We start from the raw sequence: 13,686 nt of genomic DNA, 5'->3' as shown, positions 1-13,686 counted from the left end.
CTTTAATTTTTTACTTTCTACTTATAATATAGGTTATACTAGTTAATTCTACAAAAAAAAAATAATAATAATAATAAGTTTTTTAAAATTAGAATTGATAAAATTCTTTTTAAGATGGAGACCTATATGAAGGAAATCTAAAATGAATATGGTTTATAAAAAATATTTTACTCTTGTACTCTTCTTTTCCTATATCTCTAAGGTGACTCAGACAAAGTTTCAAAAAAAAAAAAAAAGGTGAACTAGACAGAGAATGCAATCACTAGAATTGACACTCCTACACAAAGAAAATGATATAGGGCATATTTGTAGCGAACTTTCAGACTGAAATAATCAGCAATAGATCAAAAATTGGTGGTTTTGGCGAAACTTTATTGATTAGGAAAAAGATATGAAGCCAGATGGGTTATATATCTAAAGGCTCAATTGCAAGGAATAAATTGCCTTCATAACTCTAGACTTCAGCTGATAATTCAAAATGCAAAAATTAAGCTTCAACTCATCAAAAATTTTCATGTCAGTCTAATAGCTCAGGATGTCTGAGATGATGAGTTTTGGCTTGGTGGGGTTTTGAGGTTGTCCAATTTTAAGCTCAACAGCATCTCTTGCAATTGATGAAGCTATGAGGCCTTAATGAGATAGACTGTGAGGGAAAGACTTTGGTGAAGGAATACCAGATGGATGGGTAATAACAGGAGCACAAGTACCAAAATTCCTCTGGGTTCCAGGCAGCCAAGAATAGGATGGAAAACTTTGTCTAGCAAAATTCACTGTTGGGATGAACTGTTCATTGCCTGGCATTCCCACCTGATAAGACAAGTAAAATCATCATAAAACAATTGGTTTGGTGCTTAGGCTAGGAGAAATATTCAAAATAAAAAGGAAATTAAAAAAAAAAAAAAATTCAGGGAAACATAAGGAAATTCATAGTTGTTATATCCTCAAACTTGCAAGTATTCAGATTTAGTGGTGAATGAAAAGTGACAAAATAAAATTCCATGCAAGAAATGTATTTTGTAACAAGCTATCTGTGAATGTTGGAAACATCTGAGGCTGCAATGGAGACAAAGATCAAGGATAAGTCCTAGTCACCATAGAATTCAACATGCTGTTTGTGCAAATTTAGAGAACAGTGATGCAACATCAATTTGGCAGTGATTTATCATGAATATATGCATATTCCCCCAGGTTCTAGTGCATAAAGAAAGGTTACAAATTTCCAATTATATGACATTAGTTCTAATGAAGGAAAGCATAGAAGATCCCTAAGATTACAACACCTTTTTTTTTTTTTCTTTATTTATTTTTTTGTGTTTTGCTAAACAAGATTACATTACAGCACTGTGAAATAATATTCCAACCTTGGCAACTACGTACCACTCAAAACAAGTCACATGATATACTAATTCCATATCTAAAACGAAACACCAAAAACGCTTCAAACATTGTGGTCATGTTGTGTGATTGGCAAGACAGTGTAAAAGGAAAAAGATTTCAGTAAATGTACATCCCCAGTTAGGCCATTAAAAACTATTCCAGTGGCCATAATTAAGCAATCATGTTTCCTTAAGAACCCTTCATATTAATCCCTCTCTAAAATCCTCATAAAGAAATTTTTTTAAAAGAGTCACTTCAAGACATTGAATCTCCGTTGTTATAATAGAGTGCATGGACTGGTTTACTTCCTTACAAGGTTCAATGCATTTACAAGTTGCATTTAAAGATCATTAACCTGATTTTTTTTTTTTTTAGCTTAATAGTTTATATAGTTATTATCCAATAGTACAGATAAAACGCTCACAATTCTGTGAACTTAAAATCAGTTTTTTTACTACCATATGAAATATCAACTCAACAAAAAAAAAGTGGCAAATGTCAAATTGTTGCTTACCATGGATGGACACCAAGAGTAATTTGGAGCACCAGAGATTAGGGGTGACATTTGAGCAGATGGTGGAATATCGATGCAGACATGTGGGAATCGATTCACATTCTGAACTGCAGCAGTAGCCTATAACATTCAAAAAAGCCATTAAAGACTTCTAAATTCCAACAACTCAGATACAAGTATTAGTTATACTCATTGATCTATGGACTTCTTTTAACTCTAGTTGGCTCTCATTAATATTCACCAAGTTAACAACTGTATTTTAGCATACTGTTTTGCATTATATTTGAATAAAAAATTGGGGTGTATGGACTTACCTCTGATGACCTTTCACCATCACTTTTCTTTGTTTGTGAAACTGGGGAATCCTTAGGAGTTATTTCCTGTAAGTCAATGATTCTAGTCATATCTATGAAATGAGAGAGAGAGAGAGAGAGAGAGAGAGAAGGAGAGATATATTACATATTCATTCAGAGACAAGTCGAACACACTCGGTCTACGTTTCTTCTTATCAATTGCAGCCTGTCTCAGAAAATATTTCTGTGCATGACTAGCAACTTGAGATGGGGACCTGGTGGTCACAAACTTCTTTGAAATTCCTCTCCAATCACCTTTCCCAAGCTTCTTCAAACCAGCAAGAAATACAACATGCTCCTCCTCAGTCCATGGCGTCCCTGAACAAACAAACAAACAAACAGCAATGTCTTTTTAGCAAACACCAAATTGACACAATATTGTACTCTCTTAAAAAGAAAATGACAAAGTTTGGCTCCAAAAATGTTTGGAGCCAATGGCTACAACACCACTAAAAAAAAATTAACATAATTACATATCTCGAAAATTTAACTACTAGATTTCATATTTTTTATTTTCTTAATAAGCACGTCAAATTTCGTTACAATCTAACATTGTTTACTATTTAATTCATAAACTTATTTTTTAAGCATAAAGAAAATAGAATCTAATGGTAGATTTGTCAAAACTCACATTAAAAAACTATTGGCTCTAAACATATTTGGAGTGAAACTTTGTCCAAAAGAAATATAAAAAGGATCAGTCATTGTGCTATTAGTAATAATAATTTAGGAATACAAATTAGTAATAATTTTTAATCATTGAATGTTTTGATAAATGCTATAAAAAAAAAAAAAATAGTCTTCACAAATCAGTATGGAAAGCATATCCTAGTGAAGGATTCAAAAAATCCCAGAAATCTCTTTCTAAATTATAGAGTGCAAAGTACCACAATAGATACAAAAGGAAAAAAGAAAAAAATAAAATAAAATCCACCATCTAAAATTATAAATTATACTATCATACATCAAATAAATAGATTTTACTGAAGATCCATTAATCCAACAAATCCAAATAAATAAAAAGGAAAAACTGTGATAAATTCCATCAGAATTAATTAAAACTTAAAGTAGTAAATTCTTATTTTGATGAAAGGAAGTAATAATAATCGTAATTAACAAGCAAATATATAGATTGCAGAACCCTAATCTGTAAAACTGGGAAAAAAAAGGTGAAATATAATGATCCAAACAAACAGATCCCATGTACACAAATCACAACATGTTATGAATCAAAACTCATCCCAATACACACAAGAACACAAAAACATAGAAGTAGTAATAATAACAACAAAAGCAACAACACTGATATATAAAGCAAATCTGACATATATATGTATACATGCATACCCTTCTTTCTCTCACGATCAACAGCCTTGCGTTGAACAATACCATCAGAGAGATACCCAGTATTAGCTTCGTCATCATTGATCTTTTTGGAACTCAGATTTCCTGTGCTAAAACTCTTTTTCATAGAATCATCAACAATTTTTGGCAAATACACACCAAAAATCTTCACGCTATTATTGCCATTGGCAATATTATTATTATTATTATTATTATTATTATTATTATTATTATTATTGCACGTCCTAGAGTTGTGCCCATTAACCCCACAATGGGAGCACTTTCTTGCAGATTCTCTCACCATTGTTCTCTCTTCCAAAAGAGAGCCCTACAGAATGAAAGAAATCTGTATCTCTGGCCGTGCAAGGACGTGCCGCCTAAAGATTACACATATATATATACACACACAATATTGTTTTCTGATTTCCTTGTACGGACTACCCTTGTTTGTCAATGCTACTACTTTTTTCCATATTTTTCTTAGCCACGTATGTTTGAAAGATTCTGTGATTCGTCTTTCCCAGAAAAGATAGATTTTCCCTCTTGCGTGTGGGAGAATGTGGTAAGTATATAGTCTAACTTACCAAACAAAATTGAGAGACTATATATAGGTTTGTGAATTGTAATGGTATTTAAAAAGTTTTTTTTTATTAAATAATATTTAAAAAGTGAGACTATAGAAAAGAGTGATGTTTTAAGTCAATGAATAATGGACACTTATTTATTTGTTAAAATTTGTAAATTAATTGATACTTTTTAGTGTTTTAACGACACAACCAAAATTCAAATCATTCCTCACATAACTATCAAATTATAAAATTTAAAAAAAAAATATTGAGAAACTACACCACCTTGCATTTCCATCTCCCTCAGACTACAATGCTTTACTCAAGCTTTCTTTTGACCACTTTAGTTACTTCAACATTCAGTCTATACAGGCCCATCCTAGTGTGAAAATAGAACACATCACGGATCTTATTAGAACCTTTCAGCTACCTCCACTCGAGAATCTACCAAAACGAGACCGTCAACATATTAAACATTTGTACTCCGCAACACAGCTCCATGAGGCAGGAGTAAAGTTCGAGGTTTGTACAAGTAAATGCTATTTAGACATAAACTTTGAAAAAGGAGTGTTGAAAATCCCCATCATAGAATTAAACGATTTGACGGGAGTTGTTACTCGAAACATTATGGCATTAGAGCAAACTCGCTATATAAAAAATGCATACTATACAGATTACTTTATCTTGTTGGATTTACTCATCAATACTAGAAAAGATGTGGATTTGCTTTGTGATAAAAAAATCTTGGTTAATCACCTAGGTGACAACAATGCAGTAAAATCTATGATTAACAATCTTAACAAAGATATCGTATGGGATAGGACGAGAGATGATTACATTGATCTCTGTAAAGAGTTGAATGGTTTCTGGCAGAGAAGGAAGGCAACATTAAAAAGTGAATATTTTAGCACTCCTTGGAGAACCGCTTCAACAGTGGCTGCTATTATTCTTCTGGTGCTCACTTTTATACAAACAATATGTTCTATCATCCCATTAGAGCATCTCCAACAAAGTATGCATAGCCAAAATATAAAGAATATATGCTACTGTTCATGCTCCAGTAGCTTCTCTATATCCAAAATTTTTTTTTGCTAATGAACAGTAGCCCATCAAGTCTGATGGGCTACTGTTCATTCTTCAAATCATTTTTTTTTAATTATAATAATTTGGTGTTGAATAAAAAAATGTTAAAAGATGTGTAGTTGTTAAAAAAAAGAATAAATAATGAATGAAGAAATAATATTTAAATGAGATAGAGAATGGGATAGAGAATCTGTTGGAAAGTATATTTGAAAAAGTGAGTAGATAAAGGTAAAAGTCACTGTTCATTCTCCAAACAGTACAAAAATTTGATGAATCTGCTGGAGATGCTCTTAGTATAGCTTCAAAGGCTATATAATTTGGATGGCTGTTCCCTTTTCAATGGAATTGATTTTGTTTGTGTAAAATACACAAATTATGTATTTCTTTGTTATTATTGCTAGTATAATTGCAAATTACACCTCTAAAGTTTAGGGCATTTGGATTTTACACTCTAAAGTTTAAGAATTTGGATTTTATCTCCTAAAGTTTGGGGTGTTTGGATTTTACACCCTGACGTTTCAGAAATTGGATTTTATTTCCTAAAGTTTGAAAGTGTTTGGATTTTATATTCTAAATTTTGAGACCCTCCACACTCTTAAAATTTAGGAAGTAAAATTCAAATTTTGAAATGTCAAGGTATAAAATCCAGACACTCTCAAATTTCGAGGGATAAAAATGTAAAATCTAAATTCTAAAACTTTAGGTTGTAAATTCTAAACACCTCCAAACTTTAGGAGTGTAATTTGCAATATACTCTTATTATTAATGTAATTATGTATTTCCTTGTTATTATGTAAAATACACAAACTATGTATTTCTTTGTTATTGTTGTGTTTCTACATTCTTGTTGGGTACTAGCTTATCTCCACTCTAAAATTTGAACAAAATGCTTGGAAGTTTGCGAGGCAACCATCAATAAATACTTCATTGGACGTGTTAAAACTACTCGGAGTTGTAACTTATCAATCTTGAGAAAGCATTCTATACAGGTCATCATAATCAAGATTGTGTCTGTAGTTTTGAGCTAGGTCTCACGGGTTGGGCACATGTATTCCCTTTTGGGCTGGCTCAAAAATAGACCAAAAAACTTGTGGTCCCTCTTTACTTGAGTGTTGCCCAATTAGTTCTATGACCCAAATCTGAACTTTTTCAATCCTGGGACTTGTTTTGACCATCGTATGGGTTATCGGCTTTGATAATTTGAGGGCTTTGTTTTGTGAATGGGCTATTAGACTAAAATTTGAGTTTTTAATTAATTGATACAATTTGTGATTAATTTAGTTGGCCTGATTTAGTAAGAAGTGGTCTTAATTTTCATGGGTATTGGACCGTGGGCTTTGGGTGATTATGGGCTCTAGAACTGTTGTCTGCAAAGAAAAAAAAAATTCATATCACCTCACTAATTTCAAACCCCAAATATCTTACCAAAAAAAAAAAAACAAAAATATCAATTAAGTTAAATATTTACAAAAAAAAAAAAAAAAAAACCCAAACTCGCTCTTTACTTAGAATCAAAACCTCCTTCTCTCTCTCCTCTTCTCTCTCTCTCATGTCTACTTCTCAGGTACTCTCTCTATCTCTCTCTGTGCGCGACGAGTTGATTCGGACTGTCCCGAGTTCAATCTTGAATCGCTACAAGTTCATGTGTTCGGTTCAGATCCTCTTTTCTATGTCGCTCTTAAACTGTTCCTTATCATTTCTTTTATCAATCTCGATCACGAAATTAGGGTTTCTCGATGAGGTTTTGATTTTTTGAGTTTTAAATTTGTTATTTCTGGTGAATTTTTGAGGTTTTATTGACACACATACTGTGAGAGAAATGATACATTATTGGATAATAAGATAATTATTGAGTTTGAAGACTGACTAGTCTTAGTTTAGCTATGTATGTTTTCACTTTGAGAGAGAGAGAGAGAGCCTTGTTTCAAATAGGAGATAGCCCTCCCGCCCAACCCTTTGCTTGCTTTATAATTTTTTTTTTTTTTTTTTACGAGATTTGCTTGCTTTATAATTGAGTTTGATATTTCTTCTTCTTCTTTTTTTTAATCACTTTTTCGTTTATCAAATAAAAATTTAGTATATTATTTAGTCCTAAGAATAGCAACAATCGCTTTTTCTAAATCATACAAATTCAAGGTAGTTTATAAGTGAGGTCTTTTTTCCTCTTTTTCAAAATTATTTAATCACACATACATGCTCAAATGTAATTATAATGTGTTTGCTATTTTGAATGAAAGGTGAGGGAAAATTTTAACATTTAAAAATATTACTAAAATTAAAATTACAAAAAAAAAAAATTAATTCAAAAATTTTTTTTTATAATTTTTTAGTATCATAAATTTTGTTTTGGATGTTACATTTGAAATAAAATTGAATAATTCATGTATTATTGAGTAACTAAAATTTTAAAGTAAAATAAAATGTAGAATATTTCTTGATTCAATTTCACAATTATCGAATTTTTTAACACCATAAATGTTTTTTTGAGATACAATATTATATTATATATATAATTGAATAAATCATAAATGTTTTTTAGACACTATATTTTTTATAAAATTGAAGAATTATTACTGAGTAAATGAAATATTCATAAGCTATCAATTTAAATTGAGCATTTATATGTATATGTAACATATTTTATGCTTTATTCACGTGTTATGATAACTTTATTGAAAATTAAAATCAACCTCTTAAATATTAATTTTAATTTTGAAACAATAACTTCATTTACCAGTCAGTTTTAACAGTTTTTTTTTTTTTTTAACACAACTTTTTAGAACTCACTTTTTTTTTTTTTTTTTATATATATATAACAATTATACTTCACCAATTTTTAGTAAATAAATAGTGGTAAAAAGCTGCTTTCAAACCCGTTAAGAGAACCAGCACTTACTATATATATATATATATATATATATCAACGTTTCCTGTGGTTCTTTTCCAAAAAACTTGAAAACAACTTTCGGCTTTTCCTAAGACAAACAATTTTCCAGTTGATCAATGTACTATTTCTAGTGTTTTTCTAAAGAAAAGCAGGTGTAAATAAACTAGCAAAGAAGGCAAAGAAATTATTTCTTCCAAAGAAATAGCTTGATCACGAATCAAAGAATCATGGGTTGGCAGTGTAGCATGTCAATCAATGCCTTGTGGTACTGGAATACGCTGATATATGGCATGGTAGATCCTCGTTTACGGCAAAGATTAATAACTTTGAACATATGCTCACACATATTGCCCATTTCAGACCAAGTGCAATTGCAAATACAGAACTGTGAACCAGGATTCCAGACAACATATACTTTATCCTTAACAAGCTGGTCAGCAACTTTTGCACATCGACCTTGTATGACAACATCAGAGTCTGGAATCTTCAATGCTTTGCGCCAAGATGTTGAACCACTCCTCCACTCATCTTTCCAATATCGTGCAAAATCATCCTTCCCGAGTACTCATCAAGCCAGAAGTAAGAATGCACTTTCTACCCAACTTATCAACCAACCAATCAGCACGTTGATAAACACCAGGGTCCTTCTCATTCAACAACCTAAGCTTCGTCTGGCTGTGGTAAAACTCCATTGCTGCACATGTCTCCTGGCTCGCAAGTGGAAGAGATTTTAGTGCCGCAGTCCATGCTCCGGAGTCAGAAAAAGTCTCAAGTCAGTAATTTCTTAATAAAAGAAAACAGACTTACATAGAAAAGCCAATGGACTCCATACTATTTTAGAGCAAGACTTCATATCTTTCACCGCTTACGATCAAGTTGGTCTTTAATAATTAAGATTACTAATTCATTGGGTGACCAAATCTTAGGAACCCCAAACCAAGTACAAAGATACATAAATACATACCTACACAGTGTAAATTAGCAGTTTGGCAATGAATGTGGAAGACTGCAATAAAAAATATATATATATATATATTATATATATTTATAAGTGGGATAAACAATATATTTTTTCACTTCCCTCACACAAGGGAAACAATTCCTTCATTTAGAAAAGACAGTGACCAACCTATTCTAGATACCATATCGCCTTAAAGTAATCCATAAAATCTGACTCATCAATAAAATCTTCCAATAAATCCTCAAACAAATTAACGGTTCCTTGTCCTCGGCAGATGTTATCCACTGCCTGCTCAAGCCGTCTTGATATCTCGACTCGCATCTTAGTTTCCAAACATTTCTTTACAAAGTCTTTATGCCACGCATGACGGACCCGCCAGAAGCATGTCAGTACAGAGCACTCAAACACATCCCTGAGAAAAATGCATAAAACATACATAAATTCAACAATTCAAGCATGTACAATTCGTTAAGAATATAGAAGAAGTCACAGACACCACGCTAAAAGGTTTGGCTCCACTACAGTAAATTTTCAGCATGCTTATTAATCCAGGCTACCCAAGTCAAACTCATATATTGGACTAGAACCACCAAAAATTATTGTTAATTTGTCCTTTCAGCCTGATCAACGCAAATCTTTTGTCATATGCAACTATATACGAAATATAATACTTCCAATGGTTAGAAACATATTACTGAAGCTACTTTTGAGCCATAAAACTCAATAAGAGATGAAGCATCTGTTTGGAGTATGTTTGTTTCAAACTCTTAAACTATGCTGTGTCCCACATTGGTTAGAGATGAGTTTTCATATAGGTTTATAAACCATAGCACAACTTAAGTTGTAAATTGAAAGGTAATGGGCTAAGTGTTAGAGTTGAAGGAGAGAAAAATTGTACTTTTGAAAATGCTAGACCTTTTAAACAAGTTTTATTTTTTTATTTTTTATTTTTTAGACTAAAATGCAAAGTGCACCTTCTAAATTTGACTAAAATTCATTTCAGTAATCTAATTTATTTTCATTCAATTTAGTCCTCTAAGTTTTAGATTTATTTAATTCAATTGTCCAATTTTGTTTAAAAAAAAAAAAATTCCCTTGAAAATATTATTTTCACATAAAAAAAATCTATAAAATTAATAAAAATATTTTATAGATATTTTATGTTATTTTTTTTATGTTTTATTAGTTAATTGCATACTTAACAGTAATTTTTTTAACAAAATTGAACAAAACATCTAAAAATTGAATAACTTTGAATAAATTTTAGCCTTTATTTTTTAATCATATAAGGACCTTTTAAACAAGTTTAAAATTAGACATGGAAAACGGGTCAGAATTTTTTGACCCGACCCGATCCGACCTGAAAAATACCTAACCCGAACTCGATTTTTTTTACTCGAAGCAAAAACGGGTTGACCCGTGACCCGACCTGTGTTTTTTGCGGGTGAACCCGACCCGAACCCGAACCATTAAAAAAAAAAATTTTCGTAAAAAATAGTAAAATTAAGACAATATTGGTTTAATTGTTTATTATGAGTTTTAAGAAACAATTGATACATTTACATAACTGCATGCAAATTAATTGAAAGATAAATGGTTGAGCATTCTGTAATAAGTAAATTTTTTAGATATCAAATAATAAAGTACATACCAAGGTAATCTGGTTACAGTAGAGTTAAAAACATAAATTTAAAATTGTAGACGTGTAAGAAACATTCACAAGTGTGAAAATAATGAAGCCAAAGTATCAAACTAACATAAATTATGAATACTTGACCTATTTTTTTAACAACTTATGTCAAAAATAAATGGCTTTTCAAAATAAATTATGATATTTCCTACAGTGTGTGTTGCATAACAATGATATGATATTCATAAAAGAGATCATGTATAAATAAGTAAGCAATCAAATTTTAATACATATCTCAATTGAAGTAGAGTGCCAACCACAATTGTTAATAGATTATAAAATTAATTTTTAAGATTGTAAATTTCTTATATGTTTTTATTCTTTATCAAATGAGTTATCCAATAAGCCATTTGTAATTTTGTTTTATATTTTGGAATGTTGATATTGTGTAGAAATAAAACTTGTGTATTTGTTTTACTTATCTTTGTATTATTTTGTTTTAGATAGCAATGTTAGGATTTGTATAATTTTAAAATTATTAAATAAGTATTAATAAGTTTAACTGAGTTCAATCTTAATATAAGTGGTGAATTCAAAATAATGCATTTTATATCAAGTAATTTGTTGCATAACTTTCCAAATGGCAAATACATGTTATTTTCTCTATAAAAATAAAAAATTAAAAAATTAAAAAAAATCATGTGAAAAATACGGGTCAACCCGACCTGACCCACAACATGGTTGACCCGAACCCGTTTTTAGCCATCTTAAAATGACTCGTGACCCATTTGACCCGCAACTCGATTGACCCAGCCCGAACCTGACCCAACCCGCCCGTTTTGCCATGTCTATTTAAAATACAAGTAGGACCTCCTATAATACTAATACGGGCATTGAGAAGTGTTTCAACCTACCCCGTTTAAGATAGAATTGTCTCCTCACACACAATCATACCCACATGGCAACATAACGCATTAACCATAAGCTGGTAAAGTGAGTCTTGCCCGGATCCCAACAATCTTTTGCATCTCCTAATCTCCTCATTGATGTGAAAAGTGAGTCATTAGAATGCGTCTGCAATGAGCTAAATCTTTCAGCTTATCTCCACTTTTAGTTCATTTTTGCTACTATTCATAAGTCTTACTGTACTTTTTTATACTATTCATGAGTCCAAATGTACTATTCAGCTTATTTGAGAGGTGCTATGTTTACAACATTTTCACAACAAATTATAAGTAGTTAGTTGTAAAGAAAATTAATTAATGGTAAATTACAACTTCTTATATCCAACTAGTCGAAGGCCTTATTGCACTAAAAAAAAATTCATATGAAGGATATGCATGTTTTCTTAATATATATGTTGAGAAAATATGTTTTTAGTAAGAGAACCAATTTGAAGTGTATCACTCTAAAATAAGGGGATAATTCCTTTATTAACTTGAAATTGACAACCGCAGAGCTTGCCATGTAATCACAAAGTTACACAAAGCCAGTAAACACACCTAAGGCCAGACTTAATAGCAAATTTGCCAATGATAACTATCACCATGGCCAGTCTTATCACCAAATTTTCCAATAAAAACTACATAAAGAAAGTCACAATAAGAGGTGACACATCCATCTCCTACCATTTCTTGATACGAAGGAATCTTTACATGGACGGACCTATATATTGACTTTGGGGGGTGGAATGCCCCCCAAATTTTTTTTTTTTTTTTAAATTAGTATATTATTAGGTATTAATTTTAGCAATTTTGTTCAATAAAATTATACTTTGCCCCTCTTAACAATACCATCAATTCATAGTTTTAGCATTTTCCACCTTTTAAGGGCTATAAAAAATTAATAGATTAAATCTAAAAAAAAAATATATATATATATATACAAGCCTAAAAAATTAGCCCAACAATAAAAACTACCAATTATAAAGCTAAAAAAAATTAAGCCCAATCAACCAATATAGTTTACCCAAAACAAACAATCTAGCTCTTTAAAAAGTTTTTTTTTTTTTTTTTTTTAAATCTTTAGTGGTTAAGCAGGAGAGTCAAAGGTTGGAGCTGCCATACACAGTAAGCAACAAAGCTGCCCTCCCTAACTCCAAATTCTGACTTGGTCCCTGAATCTATAGTTCATAAAGAGTTATTATAAATTGTCACTAGAATGGAGGAATAAAAATTAGATACATCAAGAGTAAAAAAAAAAAAAAAAAAAAAAAAGAACAGATTTTGGTTTTCATGAGCCAGGTAAGTAGCTTTTAGTTTGATGCTTCATTTTAAAATTGTGACTCACTGTGCTGACGTTTAATCGGAAATTGAAAATTTTGGCTGTGAAATTTAGCAATAGTAGCCTCCTTGGATGACTTAAACTTGAGCTGTGCTTTTGGGTGCAATTGTGACCTTGTTTTTTGTTGGGTTCAATTACAGAAATGTACAACAATGTGGGGACCTAGCCTTGGGTGCCAAGACCACCAGTAAATGTAGCAAATGCTCCGCCTAATCCATTTGGGAATGCATTTTATGGCGCTGGTTTTGAGCTTATCAGAGGTGGATTAGATGCATATGGAGAGAAAATTTTAGGATCGAGCTCTAAATATGTGCAGAGCAACGTAAGTGGCATATACTATTATGATTTAAGACAACATTCTTGTTTGAGTTTACAAGGGATATAATATTATGATTACTTGAATGTTGTCATGTTGGTACTATCAAGTTTGTTCTCAATCTTTTATTATTTGTGTATCCGTATGATGGATTAGAATGCACTTAAGCTCTAGAGAACACTGTCAGTGCGGTTATTGAAGTTGTCAATTAGTTTTCTAGGTTGCAACTATTTTCGAGGGAAATCAACATCTTTTTAATGTAATATGCAAAAGCTTAGGCAAAATTATGGTACTGAAGTACATACCCTATGATCTGAATGATCTTGGGAGCTATAGAATTGGCAAAGTTTGAACTATGTCTTTTAAAACTAT

General features: G+C 31.2%; 1 protein-coding gene across 1 annotated transcript; it reads right to left on the bottom strand.

Annotated features, from left to right (window-relative positions):
- Nucleotides 1-299: 299 nt before the first annotated feature.
- On the bottom strand, nucleotides 300-4,088 carry LOC112033854 (probable transcription factor At5g61620). Its single transcript, XM_024066624.2, has 5 exons — nucleotides 3,592-4,088; nucleotides 2,351-2,562; nucleotides 2,206-2,271; nucleotides 1,892-2,011; nucleotides 300-807 (listed from the first exon to the last, which is right to left on the bottom strand). Exons 1-5 carry the CDS (start codon nucleotides 3,890-3,892, stop codon nucleotides 631-633), a joined length of 876 nt encoding a protein of 291 aa, XP_023922392.2. The 5' UTR covers nucleotides 3,893-4,088; the 3' UTR covers nucleotides 300-630.
- Between the last annotated feature and the right edge of the window lie 9,598 nt (nucleotides 4,089-13,686).

The sequence above is a fragment of the Quercus suber genome, unplaced genomic scaffold, assembly GCF_002906115.3.
Source record: "Quercus suber isolate HL8 unplaced genomic scaffold, Cork oak 2.0 scaffold_189, whole genome shotgun sequence".
NCBI lineage: Eukaryota > Viridiplantae > Streptophyta > Magnoliopsida > Fagales > Fagaceae > Quercus > Quercus suber.
This window is presented reverse-complemented; position numbering and strand designations above follow the sequence as displayed.

Excerpts from the sequence above, each read along its gene's own strand:
- LOC112033854 (XM_024066624.2), bottom strand. The coding sequence starts at position 3,892 with ATGGTGAGAGAATCTGCAAGAAAGTGCTCCCATTGTGGGGTTAATGGG. Across the intron at positions 2,272-2,350 it reads ACTTGTCTCTGAATGAATAT|GAAATAACTCCTAAGGATTC; the intron begins GTAATATATCTC and ends ATTGACTTACAG. Across the intron at positions 2,012-2,205 it reads ATGGTGAAAGGTCATCAGAG|GCTACTGCTGCAGTTCAGAA; the intron begins GTAAGTCCATAC and ends TGAATGTTATAG.